Source organism: Saccoglossus kowalevskii, chromosome 13 (genome assembly GCF_978046115.1).
Source record: "Saccoglossus kowalevskii chromosome 13, keSacKowa6.1, whole genome shotgun sequence".
Taxonomy (NCBI): domain Eukaryota; kingdom Metazoa; phylum Hemichordata; class Enteropneusta; family Harrimaniidae; genus Saccoglossus; species Saccoglossus kowalevskii.
The window spans coordinates 8,521,009-8,541,540 of record NC_140653.1 but is presented as its reverse complement, the minus strand read 5'-3'; the positions used below and the strand labels follow the sequence as shown (position 1 = coordinate 8,541,540).

Sequence of the window (20,532 nt, the reverse complement as noted above, 5' to 3'; positions counted from 1 at the left end):
TTATTCTTGTTGTTTTAAAATATGATACATTTTTGTCCCAATTTTAAAATCACTTTAAGTGTTTTATAATTAAGCACATTAAATGTTTTTCTTAAAATCGCAAATGAGTTATTTTACAACATTACTGTTTACTTTTTTGTGATAAAAGATTTTTAAGTGTTCATAAGCTTTAAAAACACTTGGAGTGTTTATATGGAAACACTTGCAGTTATTAACATGTCAGGGATGGTTTTACATTATGTAATGTGTTTCCATTAGAAACACGTTTTGTAAAGGAACATGTATAAAAAGTGCTTGTAATCACAACACTTTTAAAAGTGATTTCACTAGACACACATTTTAAAAGTGTTTCTTCCAAGGATATGTATAAGAAGTGTTTATCCTTTCCGATCGTTTCTCTTAAAATCTGATTAATTAATTATCATTGTTGCTTCAAGCAAGGCGATATTTGAATTAGAAATGTGCGATGTAAAATATTATTGTAGTTATAACTCACGAGCATGTAATGTGAAAACGAAAATATGACCACACAACCATTACCACGAATTGAACTGCATTTTCCTGTTAAATTCTGCAACATTTCATATTTGGTAATAACTCAGATCATGGCAAGACATTATGCAGTATGGAATACTCTGGTCCTGTAAATGCATAAACTTAAGTTTCATCAGTTTTTCCGTACATAAAGAAAAGAAAGGATGCCACTGCAAATATTAATGTTGTACACAACTGCCTGCACTGGCTCTATCAATTACACTTTCCACACGCTTCGTAACGGAGTAACAATTTCATTATACCTTCCGGTTTGTTTAGGATAACTTCCCCTCTTTCCATAGACAATCTAAAATGGCATCATTCGTTTCAAGTTGTTGTTGCTTTTATAACGAATATGCCACCTGTCCACATACTCCCAATAGTATAATAAAATCATTGAATGAGCGTGCGCACGACACAAGGTACTGTTGAGCTATTCATCCTTGATTATTCACGAAGTTACCCGCGTCGATGGGGGAAATAAGAAGAGGATACTATACAAAAACAATAATACGAGCCATCTTGACGGTTAACGGAATACAGGGATATTCCCTAATTCATTATGCACGCATGCGCAAATGCAAAAAGTGAACTTACCAAAACCAATGGACCAATTGAATTCGGTCTTTCACTAACACTGGAGTTTACAGCCAGTTACCAGTTACCAGTTACTTGAACACACAACATATAATAGTGTTAATCGTGAACACCATCGTTTACGAAAGGTAACTCAAAATGTTTGCAAACTAATTTATTGTTCAATATTTGTTTTCATATTGTATTCTATTAATTATATTTCTAAATAACAGTTAAATAGGTATGTATTATTAGAGACTTGGGGGAGATCGTTCAAATTAAACTGAAATTTGCACAGCTGTGTGGTAATCAGTATATAGAATAATAGAATAATAGCTGTAAAGAAAAGGAATCTAATGATTAGATCACAGGGATTTAACGCCCGTCTAGCGTTGCGTTATCCAGCTTACTAACTCGAGCATTGATAACAACATCGTGTTTAATTCCATCGGTTATTAAAATTGTGACAGGTACATGGTATACACACTCGCAAAATATATGAATATATAAAAGCTGTTTATGGAAATACTAAATATCGCTACATGCACAGTATGTGACGTGTGTGAGCATTATTTTCCAATAAATATGCTGCATACAGTCGATAATAAGTTCTGTGTATATTATAGTTGCATACCGTAGACGGCATACAAAAGTGTCCTGCTTATGAACACTTATATAATCGGGTGTCTAGGTGAAATACTGCATAATTATTTGTTTTAGGAAGTGTTTTTAATTTAGTGCAATTTAGAAGTAAATTGTTTTAGTTACTCTCATGAACAAAAATGTGTCTTATAAATTAACATTTTGCAAACAAATAATAGTATGGTTGAAACATCATTGGTGATTTTGCTGTTTGAAGTGTTTCAAATTGAACATTCTTTGAGAAAATGTCTTTAAATCGCATGTGAGAATGCTGCTCAGATGTGATTGGAACTACAACTACAAATTTCGTTAGACCACGGAGTACTTAATTCACCACGTGTCTCAATTTCTAGTTGTACTCATGTTGGTAAGACCATATAGGTTGGTGTTTGACATAAAATTATTTTCTGATGGTAATGTCATGACCCATCTCATTATGCGTTGAATTACGCCACCTTTGGTGATTGTCTAGTTAATATATATATATATATCATAATGTTTACCCACGAGTCCCCAGACTTTTCACTCAATTTTGTTAATACTACTTGCATAAAACTGGATGCATTAGTTCATAAATGTTCCACCAATAAACACTTCAATGACACATTTATATCTCCGTAAAACACCTAGTTTTTTAGTTTGAATTTTTTTATGTGTGCTTAATTTTCATCGAAAAGTGTTTTTATAACTCCCAAAAACACTTTTCTAAAAATACTAAAACACTATTGTTTTGATAGAAAATACAAATGTTTTATTATATAATACACATGTTTTTAATTACAAGTGTGGGTAAAAAGTATGCAACAGAACAAATGTCTTTAAAGGAGTTTATTAGTTCCCTCAAATTCAGGCATATTGTGTTAGTATAAGGTATGAAATTAATAAAGGGAGTGGGAAAACACTACAAAGAATTTCTAGTTATGTAACTTCATATTGCACTTGATATGCGTGATTTAAGTTTTCTTTAAAACCCAGTTGTAGTTAAACATTCTGCCGTAGATTTAAGGTATAGATGGAGGTTCGTGGGCACTTGAGAGTGAATTTTCTTTTTTTTTTGCTTTTTATTATCCAAACAGTCTTGGCTATAGACTGTTAAAATTTCACAGCATTGTGAATAGTGGAACATACTCAAAAGTCGATTTTAAAATATAGAAAACTGGTACAAACATTCTCTCTTTTGAATGCTTAGCAAGATTTAGCAAGGCTGTACATAAATAATCAAAAATAAACATGGTGAAAAAAAAGTAATGACGGGATCTCCATATTATGCACTATATTTAACTTTTTACAAAACGATAATAGGTTTAAATTTGGTACTGTTACAGCCATTTTAATTATGAGCATTAGCAAACTTCTTACTGAGTGAATGGTTATGCAAATTAGCCATTATCTCCACTTGTGTTTTTCAGTTTACCATGGAAGTTCAAATCTAAATAGCTCGCACAATTCTTGTTTATTTTGAGTGAAACTTTCACACAACGTTTATCAGTTGTTTATTAACAAATGGGCGTCCAGGCGTATATTTAGTATGTTTTGTTTTCATATTACAAAGTTGTCAAGCATGATGTGTGCCATATAGTCAATCCCGGTCAGTATTTCACACTTCGAATGTCATTATCCGAGAATGCAAAGCTTTAAAAATAAGCCCAGACGTCCTTTTGTTCGTAGAGACGTCGTCAAAATAGTGTGAAAATGTCAAGACAAACTGACAAAAACTGTAGGAGCTAATTAATTTTACAATCTCTCTAACCAACCAGAAAACACGAACCGAGATAATGGCCGTTTTATGAAAGTTACGTTAATCTTCCACAAAAATGGTTATTGCATCACGACGACATGCCAAAATCCATCATACACCGACGCTTGCCGATGTTCAATGGTCAGATAAAAAATAAAATAAAAATATTTAGAATACTAGGGAAACGGACGTAAAATCGTCCGCGGAGTCAAAACCTTGAGTGAAAACTGTCATGGCGTCGTCTTATCTTTTCCACTTAGGGAGGGGCACAATGGATTACGTAAAGCCGATGAGATATTCATACAGTTATACAAACATAGCGATCCCTATTGGGTGGGTTGAGTCTAAATTTACCTTTCCTCAAACCTTTAACAAATACTCTGTATGACGCAGTTTTTCACGATCTCCGGTGAAATGGATAATGCGAAGTTAGACGGCCAGGTTGAAATGGGCCGTAATATTTTGCTACACAACGGCTATTCACAGTTTTTGTACTCAATCGCCGGTGAGAAAAAGTCGAAATGAAAGACAACTATTGTAAATCTAAACAGGTTTCATTCAACTACGAGCAGACGCGATGGGTCGATAAAAATTAAACGAACCCTGACCTCTGGAAATACCTCATTCATAGAGTGCCATAGTACCAGAGGTCGCCGAGCACGGCCGTACAACGTACTTTGCGACATCGCTACAGATGCATGCTAGCTGACAAGGGGGTGTCCGATTAAGGTAACCAAGATGGCATCGCAGACTGCGTGATTTTTCCGCGGTGTTTAAAAACAGCATCTCGTTGCCGATGTTTCTGTAATTTTCGGGGTATTTTTTATTTTTAAGTAACCGAGCATTTCACGTTTGTGTATTTTGCCACTGAAAAGTTAGTTATCGATGACAGCACATCAATGGTCTAAATGGTGTTTATCCACTACTACATCGCAATGCTATCAGCACGGTGATCGTTACAGCGGAACGACAAATGTAAAATTAGTCAGTTTTATAATGCCTTCGGAGAAAAAAATGCGTGAACAAACAAATATTTAACAGTACTCCACTGGAAGCTGCCAGGCTAGAAGTTGTCGACATGTTGCGAGATAAGGGTGAAAAAGCTTACTTATCATTTACAACTGTATGTTTTTTGTATTCCGCTTGTATGCTGGAAGCGTCTACGTATTGTCTTTTTTTTGTAGTTTGCAAGACTAGTTGGTAGCGCTTGAGGTAAGTTAAACAGGGTCGCGGACAGGAAGTTACACATCGCCGCACCATAACTGAGGCCAGCAACTCATTTGCATATAACATCAACAGTGACTTGTCAATCAAATAGCATCGTAAACAAACTTTCGGGACTTTTAATCACATTCGCGTGCCTCGATTCCCTATATTTTAAAATCCTTTTTTGGGCATGTTCCAGCATTGACAATGCTCCGAAATTTCAACACTATCTAGCCAAGACTGTCTGGGTACTGGGTAACAAAAGAAAAAAAAAATTCACTCCTAGTGCCCACGAACATGCATCTATACCTTAAATAACTCGACTAATTGATGGACTAAAGACAATGGATTCGACTTATTGAAGCTATAATATTAACAACAGTAATAACAATATATCAATAAATCAGTAATTATCCGCGGCCAAATACGAAGAAATGAAGTATTAACAAAAGAACATAATCATATGAAATCATATATAATGTGAGTCATAATTATACGCTTATTAACTGGAGGAATATGCCATAATTGCAGCTATATCTCATTTACATCTCTCACTACCTTAATGTATACAATTACATTAGAGCCAATCATATGGATATAATATTAACAACTACAGTAACCCAGGGTTCACAGGAACCAGCAAACTGACATATAGCAGCCATCTGACAGGCATAAATTGTATCCAGTATTCTGTACTACAACATACCTAGATACTAGCCTTTCTTTAAAATCTAATCTTTGATATAGTGTCAATCGCTGCTTTAATACTGTGTTTTCTTATTTGCACCAGCCACACAGCAGAGGAAAACTGGTAGCCATGACATAGTGGGGTAGAAATTATGTACTTCGTATACACTGGAAGACACGACTATATGTTGACTATCCAGACACATTGGAATAATGTAAGTTAGCATACTTTAGTTTCAATACCACAGGAAATCACACAGGATCAGATCCCAGATGATCAGATCAACTTTGTTTTGCACCGAGGTCGTTGATTTATCTACAAATGGTGTACTCAAAGTAAGCGTTTCATCAATGTGCTTGTGCTCTTGTGATATTATCATCAAATGACCTGGAATTCACCTGACAACAGCAAAAACACCTTGCACAACATGGGCAGGCAATAAAAAGTAGAAAATAAAAAGTAGAAAGCCAATGATTACTACAGTGGTGATAAACAACTAATAACCATTGCTATAATATTAATCTCAGCCAATTTTTGAGCCGAGTGACCGAGTATTGTAAACATTCACCGTGTTTAAATAAGTTATCACAGTTTGGCAAAGCTGTATTCAGATAACTAACATGCTTTGCAAAGCACCTGCGAATAAGTGTTAGGTACCACTCATATGCAAATTAAACACTATGTAATGCCTAGATTGAATGCTATGCATTGCAGTGTTAACATGCACACATCTTTTTATTTGGTGTTGGAACTGGATTCACGCAGTGACTCAGACACAAAGTCTCTTCAGATGGAGAAGTAACAACATAAGACTCACTCAAAGTAATCCCATCTGGAGTCATCTCGCTGACATCCGAATCTGTGTTGTTATTGGCGTTGAGAATAATATCAAAGTTAAATAAACCCTCCAGTCAACCCACAGTCGTGATTGTCACAATCCCTCATGAAGATGTGACACCCATTCTATTGTTTACTAATGGGCTTGAACATGACCATTACACATTATATTAAGAGGGTGGTGGTTGACTGAATTTCCAATTTTATCGTTTCGTAAAATCGCAATGCAAGTAATCCTGAGATACACGAAGTAATCAACTCAATTGGCGAATAATTTCACAGTTGAAAACGGAAAATTGACACCCTCCAAACATTTAACACCTGAATATGTCGGTGATTATTTTTGGGATTATCGGTAGGTCCGAACGCCATCATCGCCCCATGAATATATGGTAACGGCAATGACATTAACAGGTCATCATCTAAATAAATGCTCAAAAATGTTTTCTTGTGACATTCCAGCACGCTGTTAAAACAATTCCCCTCTTTCAGCTTGCCTATATATACTGCACCAATTAAACAGTGTTAAAAAATGTCCCACTGCGGTCATAACTAAGATGGTTTCTATCTAGAAATGTAATGTTACTTTGAATGCAATAGTAACATTGATGACTGCTAGAAGTGAGGACGATTACACAGCTATATGGCCCACTCCCAAGACAGTATGAAAGTATGCCAGTTTATGTTCATTGTTTATAGAATGTTTATTGCAAAAGAAAAGTTTGCAAACCAAAAAAAAGGAAGCAGACTCAAACAGTACGTGTCACAACCTGAATGTAAACCATAGAAAAACAAAGATGAACAGTGAACTGATCAGATGATCTTACTACATACACATACCAAAAAGATTCAAGATGGAAAATTGAGGTAGACAAAGATGCAAATTAAGGGTTAAACTTTTATATTAAAAATTTAATTGATGAGCTGAACATCCAAAACAACTTTTCTCCACAGTCAATATGCAGATTATCATCATGTCAGAAAATGTAAATGACCTACAAATATCTATTCGTTATTATGTAAATGAATGGGGATCATCATAACAAGAATTATAATCACCAAGACAAGACACATCACTGAACTGAACAAAAATTAACAGAACCTAAATGAACCAAAATTGTTGTGTCAAATTCGACACCAATGGTTCAGGAGAATAAAATCACTTGTTACCACTCAGACATAGAAAGCAATACGAGCAGCAAAAGCACAAACATCATTCTTTAATACTCATGACAATATTGAAATCACTTAAAACCAAACTTTTTGAGGCCACACAGATTTCAATATTGACATATGCAGGAGAGGTGAGAGTTCTGTGCACATAGTAGAAAATGGTATACAACTTAAACTGAAGAATTTAACAAATGTTGTGGTTACATCCCAAATGTTAGCAACAACACATGTAACATAGCTGTTCTAATGGATTCATTTTGTAAGGTTGTCACATGTGTGTTAATTACAATACAAATCATAAACATTTGATTTCACAAGACAATATTGTGTACATTACAATGATTGAAAATGAGGAATCACAGTGAAAATGATCTCTGTTTGTTAAGACTAAAATAAAATAAAATACAGTAATAATTATTCTGAATATCACAAAATGTATTTGGGATGCGCCTCAAGAAGGACTTATCTTGTTCTGTAGGAGGTACACAACTTAAAGCAGCAATAGCTGTTGATGTTTATTTCGAATATATCATTTTATGTGTCCTTAGTAACAATTTGTTACGGCCATCGTCGACATATGGACATTGGAAGACTAGCATGTATGCTACATATCGACGTTGCATATTAAAACACTTGAGATTTTAAGAGTGCGCCCATGATCCAGAGAGCGCCATCTATTGATATCCAGTTTTTGCAAGCGACTCTCAGGGAATATGGTACAGAATGGCAACTTTCCGGGGACTCTGAGCAAAATTTCAAATACGTCGCCAACTTTATGCTCTCTGTGTCGGCCTCGCATTGGTGATTGTATGTATCAAATGCCATAATAGCGTGTGTCATGCGTCACAATTGTCTACGGTTCCCATCATGTGACCGATCTCAACAAATATGACGAATGCTCGACCTTCAGTTTTTACTTAAGACTTTTGTATCCTTGCAATTGTTTCTAAAACAATATTTCGGTATGATTTGGTCATCTTTATGTAATTATATTTAAACAAAAATGTTTTAATTCACAGGTATTGCCACTGTAATAAGGAAGACGTGTATTGTTAAAACAATTATGAAGACTTTGAGCTTAAACATTTGTATCGACATGTCTTGTATTGAACTAGCAATTCCATAGCAAAGTAATGCAATTCTCTGAGTGACAAACACATATCACAATGGAATTAAGTTGTAATTCCTTATTATTTGGTTATTTTCATTAGAAAATGTTGAGAAAAAATGCATTTATTGTAAATGCCCAGAATCACAGTTATTGTCACATTTAACATATCAACTTATATGTCTAACAAGTCTACACAAAGCAGCCGAATGACAGACATGCAATTAATATTGTAAGTATAGGCGACCTAAAACAAACATTGAGGGCAAAAAATGAATCGAATGTAATGTCATAAAAGATGAATTACATCTTATCACAGAAGGAACTCCTCATAACACTGAAATACAATAACAAGAACAAGGATAAGATTACATGAATCGTGAGTGCCACAGGCAGACAACATTTTCTGGGTTTTATAATAAGATATACAAATTGAAACAGTGTATACAACTGAGTGGAAATAACACACACAACTATAGATTTTACAAGTCTAAAAACACAAGCTAAATGACAAACAACAATCGACAAAACAATCTGAAAGGCCAAAACAAAGTAAATACATTACTAGTCAATTGACTTTATAGTATACATGAATTGATTGCAGATGTTTTGAAAAAAAATATCACATCCTGTTGCACACGTGACACCGCCATATATCATTCCAGGTAACAATAAAATACATCTACGTCAGACAAGTTACATTGATGCCATCTGAGATTATAATTGTGTTATTGCATTTAACCAAAAGCCTTACAAACCCTTGCATAGCGAATAAACTTGTAAATGTATACCCCACAGTCAGGAGAGAAACATTGCTGCAAAAAGTATATGATTAAAATTATATATAATTGACATACACTCTGCTCCTTCAAAGTCAAATGATTGCACAATACTATACATTGTTTCGTATTATTTATCACACATTTTTTTAATATTTCGGTATTTTGTGAATTAATTTATTCCTTCATAAGTAGAAAAAAGCATTATTATAACGCAGGAACATCGTAACATAGCGTAATATAGTACCAGATTGGGATTTATCTCCATTGAAACCATAAATGTACTTCATTATATTTATTTACTAAGAAAACCTGGGAAATACTAATTGATGGCACCAAGTCATTTGGTCATCTACTGTATTGTTTTCATAAAACACAAGGTGTTTGCCATTCAAATAATTTACATATCTATGCCGGAGTTGACAGCATACTACCCGCGTATTTATATTTGTATACACTACTTCCCATTGCGTTTCTTCGTGTTGATCGATTAGGTCATCTACATCTTGTTTACTGATCTATCGGGGCTCTACCATCGAACTCTCTTTAAAGCGTGCCACTCACGATATGTCACTAACATAAATACATTTGGTTCACTCAAGTTAAACGACCTTAGTATTCAGGTCAATGTCATCAATTCGTAAAAAGAATAAATCAAACCTTTCGAAAAAAATGTAAGGTAGAAATAACATGGAGGTCTTTTCTTATAGTTAACTGTTAACAAAGATACCGAGGTATCGAAATCGACACAACATTGTAATAAACGATTTATTTCCTAAATATACTCCGAGTAATTCAATCGTAGATATTTCATTAAACTATGGTGTTAGCAAATATTACAAATGCACATGTCGCAGTTAGTCAAATTGTTTGGTCAATTTTATATAATTAAAAAATGTTTTAAGAGTATTAATATCACGAATCATGTCGTCACACGCCAATGCAATGCTATTAATTATGCCAAATATATGCTGGAACATTCTCAATAAATATTTTGTTGAATAGGTATGTCAATTTTATACAATTTATATTTACTCGCACGTAGCCGCTGCTTGATGTCTACCTTCATTGCTTCGTCGAAGTTATCTGTAAGTCAACGTGACGTAGGGTTTGGAACACTGACTTAGGGGGTCTGTTTCAAGACAGCTTTGAGTGCCATTGATAATACGTACAGTTAATGTGTTTTGTTATTATTAACCAACCGCCGCTACGCTACGTGGGTGTATGATTCTATAACACAGTGACATTAGAGGGAAGATAATGTACATAACTGGAACAAATGTGGGTTTTATAAGACTGGGCGTGATAGCCACGGTCATTGGTAAGTAAGAATGTCACGTCGAGGACGAGTTTGTTTACACATTGGGTTGCGGTACAGTGTCCGCGTGAGAGCTAGATGTTTAGTTAGGCTTTAGGTACCATGTAAAAACCGTGGAACGTGTCGATCATCAAATCCAGCAACATCTGCATTATGTACAGTACACGATCACTGCCGAGGTTGATTTATAGCACATCTATACCATTGCGTGCTCATGAGAACAGTTGTACAGTCGTAAAATAGGAATATTTAATTGCACAGCTCATGTAGAGGAGATGATTGTTTTTTCTCTTTAAACTATCTATAGTTGAGGACAAAGCATAATAACATATGCCCACATCAGTTGGCGCTTTTTAGAAACTTCTAATTACGTCAATACATTTTGCCGGTTTGGCACATGCATAGAACACATATACAATCTAAGAAGGAGAATAACTCATGCTTTTGTAATGCAGTAACGCATGCGTAGGAACCATTAGTTCTCCAATTCGGTTAACGTAACTTGTACACCGTAACGTTTACGTATAAGATAGAATGCAACAAATAACATATAGGCAGGACGCCGATCACGAGCTATATATCTATGGTTTTGTGCTATGAAGTATTGAGTTAAAGGAAATAAAGTAGCAAATGATTTGGCAAACAGTCGTGTAGTTTAAACATTACTGCGTGCTTCGTAACAAGACGACAATAGTAAGAAATGGGAAAGAAAAAAAATGGCGACTGTCTCAAACAATTCCATAAACACGTTCATTCAATACGTAATTAACACAGACAACAACATTTTGTAAAGTGAAGAACATTAGTTTATGTCATTGTATTTAGATGTTTTCTAGCACTATTTACATTAATAATATAATTGACACATTTGTTAAATTGGAAATATGGAAATTTGTTATGTTATTAATGTTCATTCGCTCTAAAGCGGAGAATTACAATTGCAGAAGAATACTACTCAGAAATGGCGGAATTTGGATTCCTGGATTGCTTCAACTGTATACCCACCATTGCGTCTCAATCCCACAAGCTTCATCCAGTCCCACACAACAGGACGTCACTTAGTATACGTGTTGAACTAGATGGCTGTCCCGTATTTCAAGTAACGGTTTCAGGTCCATAAACTTTGTAGTCACAATCGTTCCCAACATGAATCGGGATTCGTAGCAACCTCTCTAGAACCGTCTATAAATATTACAAAAAATGATAATTATACAACGTAACAATGTACACAATATTGGAAACGTTGTTACCAGACAACTAAATATTCATATTAATTACTGAATCAGTCAAACTCCAGCGAGCACATGAACAACAATTATATGCAATCGATAACGACCAGCTTTTTTGAATAGTTACATAGGACTACGATTAACAAATATCATGTACTATATATCAAATACTTCACTTATATGTCATGCACTATTAATATTCATTGTATTTTCCACACATGATGTAAGCATTATTTAGTTGTTATTAATATTTCAAATTCCATTAAAATTGAAACAGAAAGTAAACATAACTTATGATTATTAAGAATGTTCCAGTCGAGTAATAACTTGAGTGTGTTATGGCGCATACGTGTCATTGTATAAAGCCCTCCGTGGTGTCACGTAATGGCACAAGTACATTGACCCGTGCGACAGTGCTTGAAATAGCATCGTTGTTGTTTTTTTTCCATTCAGATGATGATCATTTAACTCAATGAAATTTTAAAAATTTTGATGTTCAAATAAATTTATCAATTTTTTTTTTGGGGGGGGGCGACTAGTGGTCTATGACTGTCATATTATTGGACACGCCACGTTACTGTTCAGTCTAATGTAAAAAAAATAAAAATGCACTGTATGAAACCGTCTTTCAACACACGATATGATGGACTGGTAAATACAATATATGCAGTCATGTCTGTCTTTAGTGACCTTTACCTCACACTATGACTTTTTTATTATAATTGACCTTTCTAATTTTATAATTATTATATATTTGCCGGGCATATACCCTGAGTATATTATATCAATAGTATGACTCGATGACTCATGTTAAGCAAACGTAGTCACAATATTAACCGACACTAGGAGCGTTCGAGTTTATGGGTGGGCCGGGTGTTGCAAACGCTATGTTGCCTTCTTCAAACCTCTTATCGTCATTCATCTTAACTATGAGTATGTGTATTTGTTTCAGGTTTAGTGGTTTCGTCTAAAAATAGCATTAATCTGACCCACTTTTTACTTGATAATTACCCGGAATATCCTATCCGTCCAGTGATGAATGAAAGTACACCGATAGTGGTGTATCATCGTATGACGCCTATACAGCTGATAGATATGGTAAGCTTAATATGTTTTGCACTTTGGCATAATCAGGTTGTATAGTAAGCTTTGTTTGTAATGGGAGGTTGTAGTCTGACAATGACAACGTTCGTAGCATCCCACATGGTAAAGAAAGTGCATAGTACGCATGCGCCAACGTCACACAAGATCACATGATAAACAATTATTGAATAAGCGATAATTGCATGTTACTACAATCTTTGTTATAACATTTCATGACATTGATGAATTAGCCATACTCTCCGTTCGTTGAACCTTTCCGTTCCCCTCGCATGTTACCGTTTATATTCTTGTTCACTTTGTTACAATGCTGAAATCCCCTCAGCCGCCGCATCGCGTAGTAGTCGCACATTGTTTATTTACACGAAATACGAGTGTGAATTGGACAATGACAGTGGTGCTTCGATATGATATTATATACAATTACACATTAAAAGAATAATATTCCATCGGTTACAAAAGTCCTTTGGTAACCATTACCCAACAGTGCATATTGCCTCCGTCCTTAATCATGGCCTCCCTCAGTCATGGCTGATTTACGTAATTTTATATAACATTAAACATTAATAGATCTGCCATTGTTACAAGGGGTATAAGGTAACATCAATGAGTGTGTGTACATTGTCCTCTATAGTGGTCGTCCTCAGTCATGTGGCCGATTAGTGTAAATAATTAATTTGCGGTTGCCACATTCTATGGTGAGTGAATGGTGTATGGCATACGATTAATCACAAAATCATCATTATGTATTATATTCTTTCTATATTTGTTTCTAATTAGGATGAACAAAAGCAGATTATGGTATTCAAGTGTTGGCTTGGACAGGTACGAATTCCACAAATCAGCATCATCAATACAAATAAAATATTTTTCGGAAACTACTTTTCTAGCATTCTCGTCACAGTTACAAGAACGGATGCAGGATGTATGTGATGGGGTATATGTGTTTAAATAACGACAGTTATGGGGAGGGGGATCTAAATCCACCTATACAATAATGCTTCCAGCCATAACGACAGTTATGGGGAGGGGGATCTAAATCCACCTATACAATAATGCTTCCAGCCATAACGACAGTTATGGGGAGGGGGATCTAAATCCACCTATACAATAATGCTTCCAGCCATAACGACAGTTATGGGGAGGGGGATCTAAATCCACCTATACAATAATGCTTCCAGCCATAACGACAGTTATGGGGAGGGGGATCTAAATCCACCTATACAATAATGCTTCCAGCCATAACGACAGTTATGGGGAGGGGGATCTAAATCCACCTATACAATAATGCTTCCAGCCATAACGACAGTTATGGGGAGGGGGATCTAAATCCACCTATACAATAATGCTTCCAGCCATAACGACAGTTATGGGGAGGGGGATCTAAATCCACCTATACAATAATGCTTCCAGCCATAACGACAGTTATGGGGAGGGGGATCTAAATCCACCTATACAATAATGCTTCCAGCCATAACGACAGTTATGGGGAGGGGGATCTAAATCCACCTATACAATAATGCTTCCAGCCATAACGACAGTTATGGGGAGGGGGATCTAAATCCACCTATACAATAATGCTTCCAGCCATAACGACAGTTATGGGGAGGGGGATCTAAATCCACCTATACAATAATGCTTCCAGCCATAACGACAGTTATGGGGAGGGGGATCTAAATCCACCTATACAATAATGCTTCCAGCCATAACGACAGTTATGGGGAGGGGGATCTAAATCCACCTATACAATAATGCTTCCAGCCATAACGACAGTTATGGGGAGGGGGATCTAAATCCACCTATACAATAATGCTTCCAGCCATAACGACAGTTATGGGGAGGGGGATCTAAATCCACCTATACAATAATGCTTCCAGCCATAACGACAGTTATGGGGAGGGGGATCTAAATCCACCTATACAATAATGCTTCCAGCCATAACGACAGTTATGGGGAGGGGGATCTAAATCCACCTATACAATAATGCTTCCAGCCATAACGACAGTTATGGGGAGGGGGATCTAAATCCACCTATACAATAATGCTTCCAGCCATAACGACGCGATATATCAGTAATGATAAATGTACAGCTTTCAAAGACCATGAGTTAATATAAAAATCAACTTTAATGAAACAAAACAAAACAAAACAAAACAAAACAAAACAAAACAAAACAAAACAAAACAAAACAAAACAAAACAAAACAAAACAAAACAAAACAAAACAAAACAAAACAAAACAAAACAAAACAAAACAAAACAAAACAAAACAAAACAAAACAAAACAAAACAAAACAAAACAAAACAAAACAAAACAAAACAAAACAAAACAAAACAAAACAAAAAACAAGTACAATATACACGCACACCGGCAATAGGAATTTGCTTCCAACCCACTGCATTTAAATTCTGGAAGTTGCACACGTATATATATATTTCGACTGTTGTGTGGTTATGAATAACTGGACTATGATTGTTCATCTATTCCGATTTTAGACGTGGACAGATGAATATTTGACATGGGATCCTGACGATTTTGGTGGTATTAAAGAAATACAGATACATATCTCTAAAATATGGCAACCGGATGTGGTATTGTTTTCTAGGTAAGTTGCAGTGTGGACAAATTGTCATGTGTGAACAATTTGCGTGCGTTTTTTGGAATACATAATTAAATAATTATTGTTTTATTTTTTTTTTACCAGCACCGGCGAACTGTTCAATCGCCATTTTGATACTGACGCGATTGTCTCCTATGACGGGAAGGTGGTGTCTTTACAATTCTCCGTCGTCCAATCAACATGCTCTATTGACGCAACGTTCTTTCCATTTGACGAACAAAACTGTCAAATGAAGTTTGCATCGTGGAGCTATCACGGTGGGTACATAGATATCATCCCCAGTAACAAGAGTAACATTGACCGATTTATTAGCAATGGAGAATGGACAATAGAAAAAATGGAAGTGAAACGCAATGTTGCTCACTATGTCTGCTGTGACGAGCCCTTCCCGGATGTGACGTATACGCTCCACTTCAAACGTCGATCCAACTTCTATGTCATAAACATAATCCTCCCATCATTCCTTGCGAGTATTATGATGTGTGTGGGCTTCTACTTACCGTCTGACTCAGGGGAACGAATTACTCTGTGTGTTACTAGTATTCTTTCCCAGATCGTGTTTCTTACTATCGTGTCAGCATACATGCCACCAACGGCCGATATCATTCCACATATACGTAAGTATATGTTAGTTATATCTTACTATCTGTCGTACTAACTGAGAGTATCGAGTATTAGTATATAATAATAATTTTAAGCATGCGCGAGCGGCGATGAAAACCACATTACAATGCTTAAATACATGTCCCGATATTACATAGAATATTTCAAATTTTAGGAACGGTGTCAAAATAGGATTTCAACATTCTTGCATTAATATACCATTACAAAAATAGAACTCTATTCAGATTACACAATACAGTTAAGAATGGGAATTATAAGACGAACTTCACATTGTCAGCATTGTGTTAATCGTTATATCGTAATATATTTATGGAAATGTGCTGATAATAGAACATCTCCCTCCAGGATTTTTTACAATTCGTTATTGATCATTTTAGACGATATTTTCTACATCTGATCGATGAGGCCTTTATCCTTAGCACAAACAACAATAGGTTTATTAACAACTGACATTATGTTTATCTCTCTCAACAGAAATGTATTTATTCTGTTTGATTTCGATGGGAGTAGCATCTGCATTTTTAATATCTTCATCGCTAAACATGCACTTCCGAAATCCAGGATGTCGGAAAGTTCCAGTTGGGTTGAAGATATTCGCCTTCAATTTTCTCTCGCGGATTGGCTGTACACGGCCAAGGGTGTCTCCGAAACAAGGGGAGCGACAATCAAGTGCATATTCGAATCATGTAGAGGTAGCCGATAACGGCAATATCAATAATCACAAGATGGTGTACGAACCCACGGTGGAGAGCATGTCACTGCCATCAACACAGAATACAAATGCTAACAAAAATGACAGAGAAGAACAACACCGAAGAGTGTGTGAATGGCGTGAAGTTGCTCGAATACTCGACAGAGCATATCTATCTATATACTTATTTGCTTTAATCGTTATGACGGCGGTCTTCATATTTTATTTACCCGTAATGGCAATGGACTCCCATTCTAAAGAAGACACATATTGAATGAAACTGACTCCTTTTCTAGAATCAGATATATCAGGAAAACCAGATTGGTATCGTCATCCAAGACACATTTGGCAAGGCACATGACATTGGATTAAAACCTGGTGTATTGTAGACCGTGTATTTAATTTTATTTGATATATTTCATTTTATTTGTACTATATATTTGGATCATGTTGTAATTGTTTATATTATTAATACGTAAATCTTATATTGCATTATGGTTGGCAATGTTATTTTCACAATTTCCAATCTATCTATCGTCACATACATCTGCACCGACGCATATAAAACAATATTTCAACGAGAGTCTAATTAACTGGTATTATAGTATGTGACGCCTATAAATTGTATGTCTCTCTGATGGATACATTCTATGTGAATGTATTGGGGATAGTTTTCCCTATATATTTCACTAGTTCCCTCACAAACAAACAATACTACGTCATACCATACCTTCTCGTCAGACATGTGACGTATGAACGGGTCATTTGTGGGAATTAATGAACAGCGGTGAAGTAAAAGTCTTCAATAGTTTAAGTCATGTCCTAAAACACTACCATATATTTGTATTTCTTTAATTCAGATCAATTCCGTTGAATTCAACTTGTGAAATTAATTCATGGTTAGAGCCAAATACATATAATACCATTACAACGTACAGTTACCCCTGGAGTTCTCAGAACCTCGTACAACTATTGCAACCATCTTGTAAGCACGGATTGGATAAAATGCATATAGCTACTGAAATAGGAAATCCAGAGACACGAATAATCATAATAGACAGGAAAACCAATATGAAATTAATCACCCAACGTTCTAGCTACAATATATTACAAACCAGACAAAAATGGCACATATGGAGTCATCATTTCACAAATGTATTTCTGTGTTTTACGTCCAAGGGTTTTAAAGTCATCACAATCATAAACTCCACGCGATATTTCATTGAAAGCCGATGCAAACAAATCATTGGTGTGATATGTTTACACATCATGTCGTCCCTAGAATTAATAGAAGATGCTACATAGGTGATAAAATGAAGATTTACTCACAAGACAGACATGGTTATCCAACTGAGCTCAGACTTATTTTGTTAAGTTGAATTATTACAATAAATAACCATAAATGTTTTTGAAGAATGAGGCTTTAAGTTGTTACTATACATACAATTTCTAATGTCCTCAAAACGAGCTACGATACGTATTGGTTAGATGTGAACTGAACCAATCTGAAATAAAACAACAACATCCTAACCCTTCTAACAAAATCTCCAAATCCAAGTCGAACGCCGCACACAAATCACAATTATTATTCGTATTAAAAAACAAACAAATCTAAATGTGAAGAGAATTCATAAATAAAAGTATTGGACGTGTATATTGGAATAAGGGGACCGATACACCGCTAGTACTCATTCATTGCGTAACATTTGGCATGAACAATTCAATAAAACCGTACGATTAAATTTGTGACTAATTGTTGTTATGGTCACAATAACCCAGTGTAAAGAGGTTCCAAAATATAAAGACGTCGAAACAACTTTTCAGTCTCTAGTGTGGGTTCTGGTTACTACATGACCAAGCACAGAGCAGAACTTTGAGTGACTCGCAATATACAACCCTGTCAAAGATTGGTCTAAAATTACCATCGCAAGATGATTGAGTAAAATTTAAGACTTTTTCTATAAAAGAAATAAACTTCAAATAAGTTGTCTAGCATTGTATTTATAAAATAGCATTTTTTTTATTCAATTTCATTGTTGAATATTATGCGGTATACCTGATCTCTGAACTCGATTGAACCCATGTAGAATGCAATGTAATAGGGTACAAATTGTCAAATCCAACCCAAGATCCTACAGGAACGACATATATTAACTAATCCCAGATATTAAACCTAATATTCATGAACTTTGCCATATTTATATACCGCCATAATGTATCTCGGTGATTGCTGGAAGAACACGTGGAAAAATTCACATACAGCCATTACATGGGAACTTAAGCTACCAGTGGCGGTCCAAGCTTCGCTTAAGATATACGGAGCGTAAATCGCAGAGAAGCTATGCCTAATCCAGATGATATTAATCGTCATGCGTTTTTTTTGGGGGGGCATGGCCCCCTGCCCCCTCTGGATCAGCCACTATAAGCTACTGGAACAGTGACACAATAATAGAGGAGAAGGGATGCAAGCCGTCAGGTACTACTATGTTATACATTAATCTTCCATAAATGGTGGTGTTGCAAATTATACACAACATTGTTTACTGGTTCAATAAATACGATCTCGTTTTAGATTGTTTCAGTTTCATGAGTACAGTAACAATTATGTGCATTTTTTGTTATAAAAATCACAGCGAAAAAATCACAAAACGTTGTTTTTGATTTGTCTTTAGCATAAACCATTGATGGAATCATATAAACCTCAAGATATTGCCATGAAGTCACGTGGTATCTCTTCTTAATATGTGTTGATTTTGTTCATGCGTATATTACTACGTTTTGTTAATAGATGCTATGATATGCGGCCTGAAATTGGAGTAAACAAATCGAAAAAACAAGTTGGGGAATATATGGATTCACATGAGCACCATTATGTGGGTCATACTAGTACCAGTCACGGGATACCATGTTATGGTGTGAGCCACACAGTCAGTATAGACTGATGATTTCATATGTGATAAAAAAAGCTATTCTCTGATGCTGGAAAAAAAATGCAAACACGTTACATCTCTACTGCCATCTGTACTGGTTTTCATAGAACATAGTGCCAGTGAGACTGCATCCAGCAGACCCACTTTGCATAGGCTCAAACGAGCAGGGATTCCTTTGAAAGCACCTAGATTGCAAACTGCAGATTGTTTTGCAAGAAAGTGTGATTTGACTCTGGCGGCACTGGGGTACAATGCTCAATGATTTAAAAGGGACATACAAAGTGATCGTTCACCTCACTTTTTAGAACAGCCGTATATGCAGTTCCTGGAGCAATAAGGTAGAACTGAACAGGAATAGATAAAACAACTGATCTCTAAGATCTAATGCTGAGGTAGGCATCAATAAACCGTCATTTGTGCTTTGAAATTTACGATTTGGAATTTATTACTATTTAATCCAAGTCTGCGCAGCGTGGGGTTATAGAAAGGGGTAAATAGCCGTGACACAATAGGAGGTGTGTAAATCAATGACATTTCAGAGGAGGTACCAGTATTCGGATAAATAAGCATACCTTGGTGACTAGTTACACCCATCATGATTGGTCCCGCTTTAACTAACTTTGCAGCTAGTGTACTATAATGTCTTACTCGATAATCGTCATATGGCTTACATGTTTGTTACTTGAAAAAGGTTTAATTTGGAAGAACATATGACAGTAGGAAGCTGAATCCATGCTC

General features: G+C 35.6%; 1 protein-coding gene across 1 annotated transcript; it reads left to right on the top strand.

The window, feature by feature from the left end:
• Positions 1 to 10,481: 10,481 nt before the first annotated feature.
• Positions 10,482 to 17,301, top strand: LOC100367916 (neuronal acetylcholine receptor subunit alpha-10-like). The gene is made up of 6 exons (XM_085506702.1): positions 10,482 to 10,602; positions 12,781 to 12,926; positions 13,710 to 13,754; positions 15,425 to 15,534; positions 15,634 to 16,166; positions 16,648 to 17,301. Exons 1-6 carry the CDS (start codon positions 10,542 to 10,544, stop codon positions 17,136 to 17,138), a joined length of 1,386 nt encoding a protein of 461 aa, XP_085362828.1. The 5' UTR covers positions 10,482 to 10,541; the 3' UTR covers positions 17,139 to 17,301.
• The last annotated feature ends 3,231 nt before the right edge of the window (positions 17,302 to 20,532 follow it).

Coding starts and splice junctions, on each gene's coding strand:
- LOC100367916 (XM_085506702.1), top strand. CDS start 10,542: ATGTACATAACTGGAACAAATGTGGGTTTTATAAGACTGGGCGTGATA. Junction 15,535..15,633: donor GATGTGGTATTGTTTTCTAG/GTAAGTTGCAGT, acceptor TTTTTTTACCAG/CACCGGCGAACTGTTCAATC. Junction 16,167..16,647: donor CGATATCATTCCACATATAC/GTAAGTATATGT, acceptor CTCTCTCAACAG/AAATGTATTTATTCTGTTTG.